The sequence below is a fragment of the Aplysia californica genome, unplaced genomic scaffold, assembly GCF_000002075.1.
Source record: "Aplysia californica isolate F4 #8 unplaced genomic scaffold, AplCal3.0 scaffold00601, whole genome shotgun sequence".
Classification (NCBI taxonomy): domain Eukaryota; kingdom Metazoa; phylum Mollusca; class Gastropoda; order Aplysiida; family Aplysiidae; genus Aplysia; species Aplysia californica.
The window spans coordinates 244736-263188 of record NW_004797871.1 but is presented as its reverse complement, the minus strand read 5'-3'; the positions used below and the strand labels follow the sequence as shown (position 1 = coordinate 263188).

The following is an 18453-nucleotide window of genomic DNA, read 5'->3' as shown; positions in this document are numbered from 1 at the left end:
TGAAAGGAAGAAAAGTAGGAGGAGAGTTCGGTACTTGGCCATGTGTTACTGTCAAATTTGTTCTTTAGTCAATGACAGTTTTAATTTCTTCGTTTGGGGTCTATGTCAGTTTTCTTGCCTTCATCTGTGGGTGGTTGGAATATATCACTGGTAGCTCTTAGTTTTACACCTTCCGTTTGATGTTTCTGGTCGTCTTACTTTTTCCCCAGCTCTAAATGACTGTTGTTGTATCTATGTGCTTCTTTTTACTCATACGAACAAAACAAATTTCTTGTTCCTGGTCAGTGACTAGTTCCATGTCTTGTCAGTTATCAGTCAATTTTCATCATTTGTTCACAATCAGTAACTGCTTTTGTTTGCAAGTTTTTTCTTTTCGTTCTTTTTTATTTTATTGAAATTTTGTTGTCAATCTTACCCAGGCCATGGCCAGAGCCTTTGAAAATAAGAACCCGAAGATCCAACAGGAAGCTCTGACCTGGCTGTCAACTGCTGTCCAGGAGTTTGGCCTCAAGTAAGTGACCTGCTGACTTGTACTTTTTGATTGTTTTCATCTTCTTCTTCAGTCCTTGGGTTTTCATGTTTTGAAAGGAGAAAGAATTTCATATCTTCATTTTTTTTTGGTGATGGGTAATTATTGTAAATGCGTTATTCCCACTGGCAACGCAATCTGGGTAATTTAGGAGGGGAGGTACTTTGACCTTGCATGTCAGTATCGGTGAAGATCCTTACCATTACACCTGTGACACTAATTTTTGTACCCTTGCTGGCGTGTTTTGAACGATAACTTTCTATAGCAATTTGCAGCTGGCTGGGGGGTGCGACTATTAAGCTTTTCTTCTTTTCTTTCCTATCATTAATTCTGTCTTACTTTTTTCGAACACAAAATTGCTGCTATCATGTCATGGTGCTTTGCTTTCTCCAAACTTTTACCTTTTCTCCATTTTATCGTTTTAAATAATTCTATTGGTGATCTTTTAACTATTGTTTTTACTTCATTGTCCAGAATCAATGTGAAAGGAATTCTCCCTGTGGTCAGCAAGGCCCTGGCAGCTACAAACCCGGTTAGTTTCATGTCGTCTGTGTCCTGGTTATCTTGTCTGACCCTACAGTTGACCTCTTGGTTTGTTAAATTGCCATGGACATGCCATGTCCTTGGAAAAAAGTTGGTGTCAAAAGCAGTCATGCTTAAATTTATGTCTTCATCAGATTTTGATTACTTTGCCTTAAATATTTCTCTTCGACATTTTTTAAGAATACTATTTTCATCCATGTTTTCGTGTCTTTTTATTTCTTTTAAAAGCTGGGTCAAGTCAGGATAGTCGTGTGATCTAAGATTTCTAATGTATATTCTTCAAAATTTAGAAAAAAAGGTCTTGATATTTTCTTTTTTCTTATCTTTCTCTATTTGTTGACAGAGCAGTATTGGTTCAAGCCAATTAGGGCATTTTATTATTGTGTTTGTGTAACTTAATAGTTAAGGTACTAAGTCTTCAGTTTTGTATAAAATATTTCTTCTAAAGCAAGCTAAACTTTTTTGAGACAGATGCACAAGTGTTACTCATTTTACTCATCTTTTCCCTTTACATGTCTCCCCTATTTCTTTTATGTATATTGAGTATAAATAGATCAGGTAGGAAGCCTTTATTCTATGGCAAATCAACCCACAGCATTTCAGGCTTTGCACTCCTTATCAAAAGACATAGATCGGGCATCAGTTTGTTACTGAATTAGCAAGTGATTGGAGGGCACCATTGCTAGGACTTACTTATTTTCTTTTCCTGTGTTGTTTCTATCTGTCTTTCTTTCTCTTTCCACACACTCTATGACCATTACTGCTATGAGGATGTGCTCCTCTTTACTCTAACAAACAAAAATAAAAGCTCCTGTATTGAGGCTTCTGAGCTTGTTTATTTGCAATCAGATCCAATTTCTAGAAGTATGTCTTCACTTTCCCAAGAAAAATGAGCACCTCATATTTTAAACTCATCTGGTTATGTAGGGTAAATTGGAGTAAGTATTTAATTTGCTCTGATTGCTATGTGTATGTTATATCTCAATCTGGTGAACGGTTGGAGGACACTGCAGGTAGGTTCTACTCCTTACTTTTCCTCAGCACTAAATAGCTTTTGTGTCAAGATGTGCTTCTCTCAAACTATCTCAACCTATGTGTCTGTTTTTCTCCCCATTCGCTCCTTAGGGTGTTCGTTCAGCAGCCATTGCCCTGTTGGGCGTCATGTACATGTACATGGGGGACACCCTCCGAGTGCTCTTTGACAATGAGAAGCCAGCCCTCCTGCAGCAGATCGATGCCGAGTTTGAGAAGGTGAGTGTTGTGTAATCTAACGATACGTGTGTGTGCCTGGAGAAAGGTCCCAGTTGTCAGCAACGCTATTTTTGAGCAACTGAGTGAAAAGGCCTAAAAAGTCATACCTGGTGCAAAATTTAGTTCCTTCAGAAAACGCATGTTTAACCATTTCTTAATAACATGTATCAAAAATTTCCTACAACTGGGACCGTTATCCAGGCACACACCCATAGGATGAAGTATGTGTGGATTAAGCTGTGTTTAGAAGGGTGGGGTTACTGGGATGTGTCCTTGAGCAAGGAAAAATCAATTTAACATGAAAACATAACATAAAAACAGGCCGCAGCACAGTGGGGACTGCTATGGCTGTTTTTTTTGGTGGGTTTTTTTGGTGTTTTTTTAATTGTGTATATTGGTGTGGTATTGTGTGTCATGTCATGTTGGTAATATATTATAATCTAAAAACAATATTTAATTGTCTGTATGTTGTGGTATTGACAAATTATTGTGCATGCATGCTTGCGTGTGTGTGCATGTATGTGTTTGTGTGTATGTTGTTCTAGCCATTATGAACTAATTTTCCCTATAGGGATCTATAAAAGTGGTATTTTGATTATTACTATTTGATTGACATTTTTTTTTACAAATCATTTGTTTCAGGTGAAAGGAGTAAACCCACCAGCTCCCACTCGGAAAGTGATGTCTGCTGGAGGGAAAGATGATGAGGAGGATGAAGATGGGGAGGAAAATGGGGAGGAGAATGAGGGGGAGGTACCGGTGCAGGATCTGGTGCCCAGAAATGACATAAGGTGATTGGTCAGTGCTGCTAAGACGGCTTGTCATGGTGCTCCTTGCATTGAGAGTTTCTCTGCCTGCTGTATAGTTTTGCTTTTTGTTAAAAGATAGTTACAAATTTGTCCAACTTGCTGAAATTTGAGATGAGGTCTGGATTTTTTTGTAGTCCTTCCTATAATACTTCATGGATGATTGAAGAGTTTCACTGCCTGTCTCTTTTTCTTTATTCCCTACCTGTTGTTTCTTTCTGTTTGTTTTGCTTTTTCTTCTCACCAAATGACCATTTTTGTGTTGATGTTATTTCGCTTTTCTCAAACTACAGCTGGACTTTATGGGAATATTTTTCTGTCAGCCCCATGTCACATCAAATGGCTGAGGAATTTGCCTTTGAACTAGCCTGAATGTTGTGAATCTGTTTAGGCATGTAGTGAGGATAATAAAACGTCTGTGAATACATGTGTTTTTCAGTGAGAAGATCACTGAGGCCCTCTTGACGGAGCTGGCCGACAAAAACTGGAAAGTCCGTGCAGAAGCCCTTCAAAAAGTCACCACCATCTTGTCCGAAGCCAAATTTGTCACGCCCAACTTGGGCTCCTTACCAGAAGCACTGAAGGCAAGATTAGGGGAATCCAACAAAAATCTGGTGAGTGTTCTGTGGAATGAAAAGTTGTTGTCTTGGAAGATAAATCGTCTGCGTTTCACAATAGGTGGTTATCTGTTAGCTTTACTGATGAATCTCATTTTTTAAACTCTTCTCAAGTCAGCTGTGGGCAGACGTTACGATAGATGAGACAAGATGAAATTTTCATCGTCCAGATGCTGGCTCATTGATTTGGTGTTTCACGTGCGCGCACACACACACTCACACACATACACACGTATATGTGTGTGTCATTTCCACTTTGTTACATTTGTGGACTTATTGCTGAATTAATTTGATTTTCTACCAGTGTCTGTGTTGTAATGGATAGGCTCTTTGCCATTGCACACAGAAGATGTGAATTTGTGAGCAGGTGGGGGTTGTAAATTTGTAAATGGAGCATCTCCATCTGTTGACTGAGATGTGTTTATTCTACTTAGCTCAGGAAAGCCCTGCCAGACAAGGTCAAAGCAGTCCACTCCTTAAGTGATTTAAAGTGCCTCGAAGGGAGCATGAACATTTTATAATCATTTGAAGAGCACTATGGGATTTTGAGAAAAACAAAAATGAAATACCTGACAACTCATGTTTTCCCGTAGTGAAACTTATTTTACGAGCCCGATATTGGGCAACTCATCAGGTTTTAACTAAGGAGACTTATAGGAGGTGCCCATTGACACCATTGGTTCGAGTTGGTAGGCGGGGCTAGTCAGATTGAGGCCGTAAAACGACCATCGTGGCACAAACCGATCACCCGACTCGCAGCCTCAAAAAACAAACGTGTTTGTTTTCGGGCCACGAAGTGGGCGGTCGATATGTCAATCCCTAAATGGGCATTGAGTATTAGATGGTCCAGAACAGCTGCTTAAACATTTCCCAACCACATCACAACTCAAATTGTCCAAAAACTGACATGTCTTATTATTCCCATTTACCCTTCATTTTAATATGACGTGTAATGGTTATTTTTGTTTTTACTTTTGCATTATACTTATTTTATTTCTTGTTTGCATTTTTCCAGCAAATGGTCACAATAGGCATCCTCCAGACTCTGGCGACAGCGTTGGGTCCACACTGCAAAGGTCACGTCAAGGTTGTTGGGCCGGGACTACTTGCCTGTTTGGCCGACTCCAAGGTAAATTATGATGTGTGTTAGTTGCGGTTCAGTGTCTTGCCCTAGTTATTTTTAAGTGAGAGTCTTTATTTGTTTTGCAAAACTGTATTGAAATGTGAAAGAAGAAAATTTGTTTTCTTGACTAATGGGTTTCTTTTTTTTTCTTTGTTCCAGCCTGCCCTGAGAGAGAAGGTGGTTGCGTGTCTAAACGCCTGGGTAGAAAACACATCTCTTCTCCCTCTAGTGGAGTGTGAAGCGCTCCACGATGCTCTCAAAATGGAGAACCCATTCTTAAAGGCTGAGGTAAGCTGAAATATCTCTCTGTCTGTACACGGGTGGTTAAAGCGCGCCTCTGGTATGTCTTAATTATTTTCTTTCCTTCTGTTGCTTCTGACTGTCTTACTCTTTCCCTGCACTAAATGATCAGTATTGTGTTGACATGCTTCTTTTTCCTCATGCAAACAACAAAAACTCATATTTCTGCCAACCTGCATTTTATGATGTAATGGTCTCGCCCCGCATCTTGCACAGAGGTGTATTCACGAGTGGTTCTGCTTCTTTTCTTTCCCTCTGTGATATCTGTCTGTCTTACCTTTTCCATGCACTATATGACTATTATTATGTGATCAATGTGCTTATCCTTTCACAAACTCGGACAAAGAGGTGAGTTCGATTCTCATTTGAGGAAATTTTTCTTTCTTAGAGAGCTCTGTATCCAGGGTGTCCAGCAAAGTCGTAAAGTCGTAAAAAAGTCGCAAATTCGGCACCCTGGCCGTAAAGGTCGTAAATGGTAGTAAATTTGCCTTGAAGGTAGCAAGAATTTGGTAAACGGTCGTAAATTAGCCTGCATACTGAGTGATGAAGCCAGCAAGACTTTTCAGTGAACCCTAGCTGCGGTACATGACTCCGTTTTTGCAGGTCGCGATTGTGATATAATTATTCGTTCACCTTTTCCCCGTCCGAGAGTACGTTTCACGCGAAAAGCCGGCTATGGCGGCAGGTGGAAGTGTATGTGACACCGAGGCTCGATCGGGAAAATCAAGATCTACTTTCGCTTTCGTTACCACCCTGAAATTTGGCGAAGATAAACTGATAACGCAATATTTGTAATATGCAGGTTGTACAGTATAAACGCTGTGTCGCTGTGCAAACAAAATTTAATAATTACTCGGACTCTTCACCGTGGTGTCACTTGTGGGGGTGGGGTGAAAAGAAAATACAAGCTTTGTCCGATTTTTAGATTGTCAGGTTCGCTAGTGTGACAGGTCAGTGAACCTTCGTGCGAGGCACTACAAGGTACGGCATCGGTGAGCACCGGCGTTTGTTGGGGTCGCCAAAGTTCATTAAAAAGTCAAGCGTTGCGAAGTATAGGACTACCGAGTAGGGCAGGGATTATTGATTTTTTTAAAGAGACACTCGGGGGAGGGGGGGGGAGCGGATGAAGGCAACATCAGAGGACAAAAACTGTAAGCAAATTTCAGAATTTTGATTAGATTTAGAGCCCTCTGCAAAGCACGTGTTGGTGCAGGCCTTGTGTGGGATCGGGATCCTTCATACCTTGTAAGCCGTGTTATTGAAATAAAGTGTTCGCGTTTCATTTGTTGGGTGATATTAAATTAGAACAATATTGTAGCTTTCTGTTCAAGACTGGCAGATTTTCAGTGCCACTGCCTCTTGCCCTCTCACAGTTCTTACACCTCTCACAGTTCTTACACCTCTCACACTGAATAGGTTTACTCGAGTCATTACGTGTGTGCGCGTTGTTGTGTAACATGGCCCTGGAAAATGGAGAAGCCGGTTTGGCAGTCACCCTGTGTGTACACATTAGGTATAAATCTACCCCCCCTCCCCCTCCCACCTCCACCAGGGCAGTGCTACTGACTGAAACGTCTTTAGGCCATTCCCAAAGGGAGGATATTAACATGTTCTTATGCACAGTAGAATTGTAAATGGGCTGATTTATCAATGTCTTGCTCATACTGTGCTGGACCCGCGTAGGGGAAATTACTGCCTTTTCTGTCCTCTTCTTTACTATCGTCATTTTCCTCTACTTCTTTTGTATGTTTGTCACACTTGTGAACTACTATTTCCGGGGTGCCTTGATAGTCGAAGCTTGGACTTCTCTGTTGACATCCACCCCTTGTCGCTCATATCACCTATGCAGTTGCGAGCGCAGTAAAAACTTTACTAAAACTAAATCTAGCTGCAAGCAAGCTTGCGATCGTCCGTCTATCCTCCATTTTGTCGACTGGCCTTTGTTGTGTGTTCTTTTCGTGCCATATGTTATGTAATAATAATAATATATAATGTTATTGATGGCGCAAATTAACTCCCTTTTTCGAGCTGGTGTGGGGCTTGATTTGCTGGGTAGTAAATTTTTTTACAGGTAGTAAATTTTTTCAGGAAATATTGCTGGACACTCTGTGTATCTCTGCTGTGATGTGGAACGCCAAAAACCTGGGTTAGCAGTTACAGGCGAGGACGAAGCAACCTGCTTTCTAAATTATGTAAATTGTCTTGATTGGGGAGTGAGCGCTTATATCTCCCGATAGTTGTCTGCTGATGTACTTGTTTTATTTAACAATGACAAGGATGAACTTTGTTTATAAATATAGTCAAGTAAATGTCTTAAGATTTTTTTCTCCGCAGTTTTTCTGTTTTCCTCCTTGAGAATTAATAAGGAAGAAGCTCCTGCGTTTTTCCTGTCCATGTGATTTTTGAAAAATTTCTTTTTGGTCTCCTCTATTAAATACTAGATGGATGGTCTGTGGAATATGTCCTAGAGCTGATGTACTCCTCTTCTTTGATATGAAACCGTAACTAAAGAGAGTGGCATTTTTTCCCTATTTATTTCACAGTTGGTAGGATGACTCCACTGGTAGGTTCTGATTTTTTTCCTGTCCCTCTTTTGTATCTGTCTGTCAGAAGTGCTTTGCCCATATAGTAAATTACCTTTATTGCGTCAATGTATTTCTCGTTTTCCAAACTCCTTGTGTTAAATGATCGTTATTACCTTGATGTGCTTCTGTTGTACGAAAAATAACAACTTTTTCCTGTCTCACAGCTATTGGGCTGGCTATCACTGAAGCTGCCCTCTCACAAACAACTGCCTGTGGAGCTGAGGGCCACCATTCCCTCTGTGCTTGCCGCTCTGGAGGACAGAAACGCGGATGTGCGCAAAAAGGCGGGAGAGGCTTTGGTTCCCTTCATGATCCACACTGGATACGACGCTTTCCTTAAGGCTTTGGGCAAGTGCAAGGTAGGTTACCTAACACATTAGCCCAATACGATAAAATAGATACACTCAAGTGATCTTTCACTGGAAGAAATTGCCAAAAATGTTGCTTTTTTTTTCATACATAATTGGGTGTTGCATTTTGCCTAAATCATTCTCATCTGTCCTCCATCTTGAATTATTTTCTTTTCTACAAAGATCAAAAGGACACCGAAGAATTCACCTATGTAGAATACATTTATGGACCCAGAGGATAGATTAATCTTTGTAGCTCGAATTGCAATGTCTGAAAGCCAAAGGGAGGCTCCTCTAGCAATATAATTGAAATGCTCTATATTTCTATTTATAGAAATCTCAAAAGTAAGTTAAATAGGCAAATGTGCTCAGTGAAATATGTGATGTGTATAAAAAATCAATAACTGCCCAATATGCATTACTTTTAGGTAAGATACCACAGTCATAAGAACCATAACAAATTCATAATTTTTTGTGCAACGTGACTATTTGTTTGCATTTCAAATTTGAACCAGTAGGTCATGGTACTAATATGGCTGTCTACCCTACCATCTGGCCTTAAATTATTCTAAATTTTTAGTTATATTTTGTAGAAGTGAATGTTCCTTGATGTAAACGAGAAATGGAATCAATTTCACTAAATACAAATTTTTTCCCCTCTTTGCCTGTGTAAAGATCAGCAAAAAAGGGTCATGTTTTTTAACTTTTTGTCTGTCTTACTTTTTCATAGTACTAAATGACTAAATGTGCTTCTCTTTACTCAAACAAATTTACATCTTTATCAGAGATTTATAATCCGGGTAGCGACCGAAAAATTTCCTTCTCTAAATTTGTCTCCTTTCACGTCCTTTCCTGCTCTCTAACAATGTTCTGTTGTCTGCTTTCATTTCCACTTTCTGCCCCCACCCCCTCACCTCCTTTGCCCTCTCCTTTGGGCTCCTGACTCTTTCTGCAGCCTTTCTACTGCTACTCCTTGGCTCCTCCTTACTGCTGTCTTTCTGCCATACCCCTGATTTTCTGGTAGGAAAGATCTACACCTAGCCTTCTCGGACAAGGGCGAAAAATCTCAGAGGGTCCGTGTGCAAGTTGCGCACATTAAAGATCCCTTGGTGGTCTAAAATCGATTAGAGTAGGCTTCGGCCGCCACCCGAGCAAAATTTAAAATTTCCTTCCAACTGAAAATATTAGATGTGTCCCGCGCGCTCATATGACCTTATGCAGTTGCGAGCACCGTAAAACATTTTACAAAACCAAAAAGAGAGATTTATATTTAGCCAGACGTTTTTACTTATTGTGTACTCCTCACTTTGTGTGTACTTGTTTCCAGCCGTCGAGCAAGGACCAGATCCAGCCAATGTTGGAGAAAGCGCGCGGAGAGCTGCCGGCTAAACCGGTCAAGACCAAGAAGGCGGCCAGTGCTCCAAGCAGTGGCCCTGCAGCACCCCGGCCCTCAGCCCCCAAGTCGGCCCCCGCTGCACCACCAGCAGACTACGAGGAGGAGGATGAGCCTACGGCTGCTGCCCCGGCCAAAGCTGAAAGCAAGGCCAAGGTTGTCAAGGGGAAGGCTAAGGGCAAGGTGAGACATGGAAAAAAGGTTGGGGGGGGGGGGGGCGCAGAATGAAGGGAAAAGAGGAGGGGATAGAATGGAAAGGCTGGGGGGAGAGGAGAGAGGCTAAGGGATAGAGAGAGAGATGGGAAGAAAGAGGAAGGGATTGTTATGAGGTAGTAAATGGCTAAATCGAGTGAAAGGGTTCTCCCCTAATTTCAGATATTCAGACTTGTCTGCTCACTCTCTTTCTGAGTCTATGAGCTTCTATGAAACGACTTTCCTGTTTATAAAGGATGTATGTCTACTCATTTCCGTGGGGTGTCATGCTTGTCTCTCAGTACAGTACGACTCCTTTCATCCAACCGTATGTTTGTTTTCACCCACTAGCGCCTGTGGTTAGGTTCTTCACCATTGTATGCTAAAGATGTGAGTTTGATCCGTGTGTAAACTCACCTAATACTTGGCCACAAGGCTGGGTGTCTTGACGAGCAAAAGATGGACCCTTTTATTTTACATTTCTGGGTCTGCCTTCAAAATTGCCTTATGTCTAGTTGGACATTATTTGTGTGTGGGGGAGGGGGGTGTTAATCAAATTTTTTCTTTTTAACCTCTTCAGTGCCGCTGGTAAATAGGCCCTTGTGCCGGGGGAAATCCGGTTAACCAAGGCAGCTCAGGGTTGACCCCACTCTACCTCCCATAACTTTTTTGTTTATGAATATTTCCTCAAGAATTTCTGCATATACATTCAACCTTGAACCAGGTTTCTATTGATATTATTTTAGGGGGATTTCGTTGAGAGATAGAAGACGAAAAGTTGGAGTTAGTAACATGATGCCAAAAACAGTACCATCGAACAACATAAACAACACGCTTTCAAGTAATGATAAACTGAGACAAAAAATTGAGGAATACATGTTGTGTGAGTGTCTGCAGGTAAATAGGAAGTGACAAGAGGCTTTTCCTACCTTATACAACGCTTGCACAATCCATATATATAGATCTATATACATGTAAGTCCATCTGTGTTTACTGCCAATAAATCATTTTTGTGCAGTAGATGTGTTAGATCTAGATCTAGATCTAATTTCTCTTTGAGCTAAAATCTGAATCTGACTCTTTCAAATGGGGGGGAAATGGAGGTAAACATAAAGGGAAGGTGCCTCAACAATAATTACAAGATTTTAGCTGTAACTTCCCTTATCATTGCTATCAAAACAACCTCTGTCACAGTCCCGTAAATTCTACGGGCCATTGGCACAGCGCAACACCGTGGAGGCCCTTAAATTTTACGAGCTCAGCAGTGAAGTGGTTATATTGACGGCAGTGTTTTTGTTTCCCTGCCAGGCCGCCCCTCCATCGTCCAGCAAAAAGAAGGAAGAGGAAGACTTTGGCCCCACAATGACAATGACTGTGATGAAAGAACAGAGAGTAAAGGAGGAAAAGGCCATGAAGGTAAAAAAAATACAAAGACAAATTTTATTTTATGAAACAGTGTCTTCATTGTCATCATCACCAACCTCATCATTATGGTAGAAGAGAAGTGAAGACCAGGATAAAGTTGATAAACAAAAAAACATCCAACATTGTGCCCATAGGGCTTCTCAAGGAACATGATAAGTAGGAGAAAAAAATATAGCCCTAGAAACATTAACAAATTATACAAACCCCTTCCCACTCATTCCCAGCTGTTTAAAAATTATATGCACTCTGCCCCTTTACATGTACACACATATACCCTGTCTGCCCACACACATGCTCTTCCGCCTCCTCCCTCCCTTCCCCTCTCATCGCTCTTTTTAAGGTAGTTAGAGGACCTATATCTTTTCTTTCCCAATATCATTTCTGTTTGTCTCAACATCAAATGACTGTTGTTGTTTTAGTGTGCTTCTCTTTACTCAAAGAAACGAACACCTTTCTTTTCACCTCTCAGATTCTGAAATGGAACTTTTTAGAACTAAAGCAGGAGTATGTGGAGCAGCTGCGCAACCAGATGGAGAAAAATTTCAACCGTGCTGTCATGGCTGATCTTTTTCATACCGACTTTAAGAGCCACATCAAGGCCATCGAACAGCTGATCAAGGTGAGAAGTTTCAGTCATGAAAGTGTGTGTTCCTTCTTTTATCTTGGCCTTTAGTCACTTTTATCTCATTTGATAACTAAGTACAATTGAACCTGTGTAAGACGGAATCGCAAAGGAGCCAGAAAAAGATTCCGTCTTAGACAGGAATTTAGGGGGAGATGGAGGGGGGGTCCAAAGGCCCCGTCGGTGGGATCTAGGATCGCTTGTCCGATTGGCAAGCAGTAGTCATAACTTCACACCTCTCAATTGCTATCCTGTCTGATAATGACATGCGTCAGTCTTACTTATCCAAATACCACCAGTGCTTGGCTTTCATAGGACCACTGTTTGACCTATTAAAAACAGAAACGTCTGAACTTGTCCTTTGTTTCCACCCTTAGCCCCACCCACTGGTGTAACAAGCACAGTCAACCAATGCCATCCCTCACTGCCTGCCATCATGTAACAACGATTCGAGGAACTCTTTTCTCGGCTGGCTGTACAATCAGGGCGGCAGGCATTGGTCAATTTAATTTCACACCTCTGGCTTCTAGCTACCCAGGAAAGATTCAGTAGTGGCTCGCTACTCAAGCACTCTCACGGGCAGTCGTGAGATTTCACATCCACACTACCCTGACCATCTGCATCACCCAGGGCTCACATGATGGGGTAACATCTACCCCCAATTTGCACCCCTACTTTCCTTTGTCGCCCAGCGGCATGGCCATGACGTTACGTTTAGAGCCGGCGGAACCAAACTTGCGAGTTTTGTTTCAAATCAGGGCTGAGTGGGCGAAGCATTTTCTGTCTTAGACAAGTAAAACCCTCGGAAGGGAGTGGATTTTTCTTTCCGTTTCCGCATTGGACAGGTTTCTGTTTTATGCAGGTAATTAAAGAGGAATACTTCAAGGGGGGAGCGAGGGGATTCCGTTAAGACAGGTTTCCGTTTTATTCAGGTTTCCGTTAAGGCAGGTTCGACTGTACAGTCAAAACTGTCTTAGACAACCACCCATTTGTTTTAATGTGTGTTAGGACAATATAGCTGTCTTGCTTGTAGGCCTCACTTTTTATTCTCTCCCTCTGTTATTTTTGTCTCGCTGTCATTCTCTTTCCCAGCACTAAATTACCTTTTTTTATGTGCAGAGATTCCCTTCTGTATTGTACTTCATTTTTTTTTGTGGTGTTTGTTTATGAATCTGTCTATTTAACTACTATTTATTATTTTACTCTTTCATTTTTTTACCTGCACAAAAACTTATCTTTTCGGCCTAATTTCACTTCTTTTCTGATTGGTTTCAGTGTATTGAGGCTTTTGATCTATTATTACTTACTTTACTTATACTTTTTCATCTTCTGTTGTCATTAAACGTCGAGGGGAGAAGCAGTTTACTATGATAGGACAGCTCTGCAGCTCTTTTAGTTGAGATATTACAATTTCTCAGGGTTTCCTTGACTTTAAATCTATTATTAAGCTATCTAATTAAATATTTGTGAGGCTTCGTGGTGAAATCAGGCGCTCGTCAAAATAATAAAATCAAAGAAACAGGCTTTTTTTTCTGCCAGTTTGGCAATTTTTATCTAATTTTTGTTTTTTTGGCTCAACACTTTTATGTCCATACAAAAGTACATTTCTATGTGAATTTGACGTAAAAAACATTGATTAAAGGCACAAAATATGTAATTTTTCAGTTTTGAGGGTCTCGCAAGCTATTGAAGTTACTGAAATTTGGGTACCATTTTCTCGCTAATTTTATCAGTGAAACCAGATGACCTCACCTCCTTCAATCACAAATATCTCGACTTCTAATCGAGATAGATGGGCATTTATTTTATTGAAAGCACAGCAGCAAATGAATAAGCTTTTAGGTGATACCAATAATTCCACACACCCAAAAATCTGGCGAGCACCTGATTTCACCTCGTCGTGACACATTTGTTTAGGGGCTGTTTGAATATAATCTTACACCTGGGGGGGGGGGGGGGGGGCTTTGGCTCCTGTAAGAAAGGGGGGGGGGGGGGGGTCTTGAACCAATGTAATATTACACTTTTGTGAGGTGACTTATTTATTTATTATCACCGGCACTATTTTCTGTCCCTTCTAATTTCATTCCTACTCTGCATTATTTTAGTGCATTGAGACTCAAGAGAAAGAGACAATCAACAACCTGGACTTGCTGCTGAAGTGGGTGACCATTCGGTTCTACGACACCAATCCCAGCATGCTGAACAAAGCCCTGGACTATCTGCAGCGCCTGTTCTCCCTGCTGTCCGACATCCAGTACCATCTGACTGATTTGGAGGCGAATTCTTTTATTCCATATCTCCTTCTAAAGGTAACTTTGTTGTTGGTTTAGGTTGGGCGTAGTGTGATGTAGGTGGTTTTTCCAATGTGCGATACAGGTTTAATGTCTCAGCGTGTCGCGACCTCAGTGCTTTCTTGTCCTATCTCAATTTTTAATAACAGTGAAAACAGTTTAGATAAAGAGTGAGCTTAAAGAAGAAGTCACATTTTCAATGTTAAAAAAAATGTTGATAGGACAAAAAAGCCCTGAGGTGGCGATGTAGGTGGGTGGGGGTCTCTGCTTTTTTATTAGTAGCCCTTTTGATGTTGTTTTAAATAGTCTAAGTTGTCTGTGGGTGGTTGGCAGGTGCTTTGGTGTGGCTTGCTCCTTCATCCTTATCTCCCCTTATTCTTTTTTGTATTTGTTACTCTTTTGTAACACCTATAATCTTCGACACTTAAATGACCTTATAGTGTTGCAAGTGCAGTAAAACACTTACTAAAATAAATAAATCTAAGTTTTGTGACCTCCTTATCACCAGAATGCCGCTCCCAGCAGCTTGTGGTGAAAACCACTGTGCCCTTAATCCACTGTCAGAGGCCCAGTCAAATTTCTTTATGACAGCAATGTTATATTGATTTTCTGCATTTGAAGAAAATAGTTCTTTGTTACTGGAAGTTCTTACTGGAAGCTCTTTCATTTAAGTGAAGAGCTTTTGAAAATAAGTTCATTTGTTATGATTTAAGTGCCATATATGGTCGCTTTTAAGCACAAGGGGGCTATCCCAAAAATGCAGTTTTGAGAAAATCGAAGGTAAGGTTTTGCCCCTTGTTCAGTTTCTTCAAAAGACAAGGAGAGTTTTCTCTATAACCAAACAAATATGCACACTAATGAAACCAAACTTGTCCTATAGGTAGGGCAATGCTCACTTTTGGTGTAGGTCAAAATATCTGGAAACCCCCAAAATCTTGGTTAGCCGGCTTGTTCTTGAAAGCGACCATATGTCACTCTCAGATTTTGTACCAAAAGAGGGCTCTGGCATAATGGTTATCCTCTCCGAAGATGAAGAGTTCACAGAATCTTAGACCTTAAAAGTTAAAAAAGTAAGTAGGCTGTGATGAGAAACGGACATGGATCCTATTGTTAATTGCAATAAAATACTGCGAGCTTTTTGGGTTTTTTTTTACCATCAGCTGCATAAGAAGCCACACAAAAAAGGTCTCTTTCAAAATGATGTCTCATCATCTGCTTTTCTTCTCAGAGTGGTGACCCTAAAGACAACGTGCGCAGGGATGTTCGCAACATCCTCAAAATGATATGCAAGGTTTTACCCGCTTGTAAGATGTTCAGTTTCCTCATTGACGGGCTCAAGTGCAAAGTGGCCAAACAAAGGACAGGTATGTGCTGACCACAAGTCCGGGGCATGTAACGGTCATGGTCCAGTGAGAGGATCACATTCTGGGCTTTGTGCTGCTGTGATAGTGTAGTTCTCTTTCTACCTCCATGTGATCATTGAGTCAGTACTTTTTTTTTGTTTGGGGGGGGGGGGGGGGGTTGCTATTTGGTTCTGGGGGGAGGGGGGTGTGTCTGTCTAAAGACATTAACAATTAAAAACATTTGCTATTATATTTACAGGAGATTACATTTTATTTATTTATCTAAAGTGGAACATCGTAGTGCTTGGATGGATTTTATACTTTGAGAGTGGGAGGTTGGCAGGAGCTCTGATCTGGTTTGCTATTTGTTTCCTTTGAAACATCTATCGTCCTTAATCTGTCCTCTTTTTAGGTGGGGGGGTTTTTCTCTTTGGTAACAGGTCCTATCTTTGGTACTTATATAACTTAATTTTGTTGCAAGTCCCATAAAACTCTTAGTAAAACAAAACAGCTTGTATGCTTGTATTGCTAATTGTGTTGCATGTACTGTGAGAGAACAAAAAGAGCATACAGGTGATCAGGGGGAAGTCTGGTGAGGAATGCTGCCCTATACACGATCGTGGTGGCCTACACAATTCTTTTGTTTTCTACTCTTGTTTCTATCTGTCTGTTTGTCTAACTTTTTCAGAGCACTTTTTCATTCCCAGCCCCAAATGACTAATTGTATCGATGGGTTTCACTTTACATGAACCGACAACTGACTTGTTTCTCCTCCCAGAACTGCTGGATGAACTGGGCTGTCTCATCGATAGCTATGGCATGAACGTGTGCCAGCCGTCACCGGCTCATGCACTGAAAATCATTGCTGCACAGATCGGGGATCGGGACAATGCCGTGAGGAATGCTGCCCTGAACACGATCGTGGTGGCTTACACAATCCTTGGAGAGACTGTTTACAAATATATTGGCCATGTGAGTGTCTTGGGCTCTTTTTTTCAGCTTTGTGTTCAGCTTATTTTTTCCTTATAGAGTCTAAAGAAATTTATGTTAAATGTGTCAGATTTTTTTAAGCCGATTTTCGGTCGGGAAGCATCTTTCAATTTCTCAAGAAATTTCGGTTAAAATATCTCTGAGAGATAGGAAGATATTTGCACGTTCTGTTGGTGATCTTTCTTTCTATCTCCTTCTCTTCCCAGTTGAATGACAAAGACCAGAGTCTGCTGGATGAGAGGATCAAACGAGCGATGAAGAACCGTGAGATGAAGCCAGCTGCAAAGGAGCCAGTGCAGGCCCAGCCCCCGCCGCAGCAACAACAGCAGCGGCCAAAGACCACACCGGGCGGTGGGCCCATGGCCAAAGCTGCATCACAGTAAGGGTTTAAGGGTTGCTCCTCCTCCTTTATTACCAACATTTGGTATTTACTCACTCAGTACCAACGTTATCAACTCACTCAACACTATTTAGTCGAGAGATTACGGGTTCATGGTTCGTGCCTTAGCTCGGTCCAACGTTGTGTCCCTGGGAAAGGCACTTGACACCAATTTCCTATTTGGCTCTGTCCTTCCGGAGGTGAACATTAAATTCAAAGGTCTCGGCTCTTAAATAACCCTATATTGTTGATTGGGGCGTTGAACCTACTCTATAAATCCACATTCACAATGGACTTACTAAGTACCAACATTGACAAATAGTTCTGTCTATACCAAATTAATCAACTGACTCACTCAACACAGTCATGCACAATTAACTCACTCAAAAGCAATGTTAACATTTTACTCCATACCAACGTTATCAACCAATTCTCTGAATGTCAAATTCACAATTTGCTAACTTTGCACCAAAATGTACAAAAACTCACTCAGCCTCATAAACAATTAACCCACCCGGTACTAACTTTGCCAATGACTCTCTTTGTGTTGGTGTTTACAGTTAACTTATTCTGTTTCAAACGGCAATTGTATGTTAGCAAGATGAAATTAGATATTCAACTCCCTCTAAAAAGTTATGGGATTTTGTTTGGCCTCAAGATCCATTCTTAGGGTACTGGGTTCATGATTGGATTTGTTTCTAATAAGCATTGATAGTGGAAACATGATTTGAACTAACCCTTTTTCTTTAAAAATGGAAGAAAAATACCTAATGGATGTTCGAGGCTATAAAACTGACATTTATGTATTCAAATTTACTCAGTGTGGTGCTTCTGTGATAGATAGAGGGTAGACTTGATTCAGATAAATTGCTTCAACATCATTCTCCTTCTTTCAGACCCAACATGGGCAGTCGTCCACCGGTCAACAAGGCATACCAGCTGGACATTGAGATAGATGACTGGGAGCCCGTGTACCCCAGCCTCATAGAGCTAGATCTGGACTCCGTCATGGCTCCCATCACAAAGCCCAAGCTCATGTGAGTAGCGACTGACCTTTTGCCTGTTCAGACAGACAGACAGAACTGATCTTCAGGTGACTGACAAACAAACCGACTGACCTGTGTTTATTTCAGCGGACAAACTGACTTTTGGGTAAGCTTTTGGATGTTCAGAAGATCTGATGATTTGGTGTTGGAACTGACATCTTGGGTCCGGTTATCCTGCTTCAGTGTGCTTCTGGCTCTTTTGATTATTCTCAAGTCCCTTACCCAGAACACCAAGACTGCTCAGTGGGCCGCTCCATCATATTATGTCACTTTTCAAAATTGCATATTATAGAGTCTTACTGAGCTGTCAATCCGTAGGTTATATGGAGATTTTTATTTTTATTTTGCCCTATGTAAGTTGCTTAGAGCCACTTTTTACCTGATTCTTCTAACTCTTAAGGAAGTATGACTGATCAGCAAGGTGGGGTTATCGGGATCAACTGTCCAGCAGGTTTGAGAAAAAGGCAAATTGTTTTAGTTGTCTATAGAAAAAAATGAGGATTGTTTTGTAGGGTTTGCCTGAAATACCATGAGATGTCATCTCTGACATATTATTATTATTATTATTATTATTTTTATCATTTTGATTGCTTTTGCTATTAGCTTTGTTATTGTTATTATTTCATTATTATCATTGTACATTGTGATTGTTGTTGTTGTGTTTGTAC

At 40.9% G+C, this 18453-nt stretch overlaps 1 protein-coding gene across 2 annotated transcripts in view; it reads left to right on the top strand.

Annotated features, from left to right (window-relative positions):
• LOC101855521 (cytoskeleton-associated protein 5) overlaps positions 1 to 18453 on the top strand; it is a 62885-nt gene that overhangs the window by 32378 nt on the left and 12054 nt on the right. For both annotated transcript variants that reach the window (XM_035972176.1, XM_005107409.3), the window contains exons 20-35: positions 420 to 511; positions 1004 to 1061; positions 2198 to 2323; positions 2966 to 3114; positions 3569 to 3743; positions 4762 to 4875; positions 5029 to 5157; positions 7919 to 8113; positions 9432 to 9680; positions 10998 to 11105; positions 11584 to 11733; positions 13842 to 14045; positions 15256 to 15391; positions 16149 to 16342; positions 16567 to 16739; positions 17636 to 17776. In XM_035972176.1, coding sequence (XP_035828069.1) covers positions 420 to 511; positions 1004 to 1061; positions 2198 to 2323; positions 2966 to 3114; positions 3569 to 3743; positions 4762 to 4875; positions 5029 to 5157; positions 7919 to 8113; positions 9432 to 9680; positions 10998 to 11105; positions 11584 to 11733; positions 13842 to 14045; positions 15256 to 15391; positions 16149 to 16342; positions 16567 to 16739; positions 17636 to 17776 — 2393 coding nt within the window. The remainder of the gene's footprint in view (positions 1 to 419; positions 512 to 1003; positions 1062 to 2197; positions 2324 to 2965; positions 3115 to 3568; positions 3744 to 4761; positions 4876 to 5028; positions 5158 to 7918; positions 8114 to 9431; positions 9681 to 10997; positions 11106 to 11583; positions 11734 to 13841; positions 14046 to 15255; positions 15392 to 16148; positions 16343 to 16566; positions 16740 to 17635; positions 17777 to 18453) is intronic.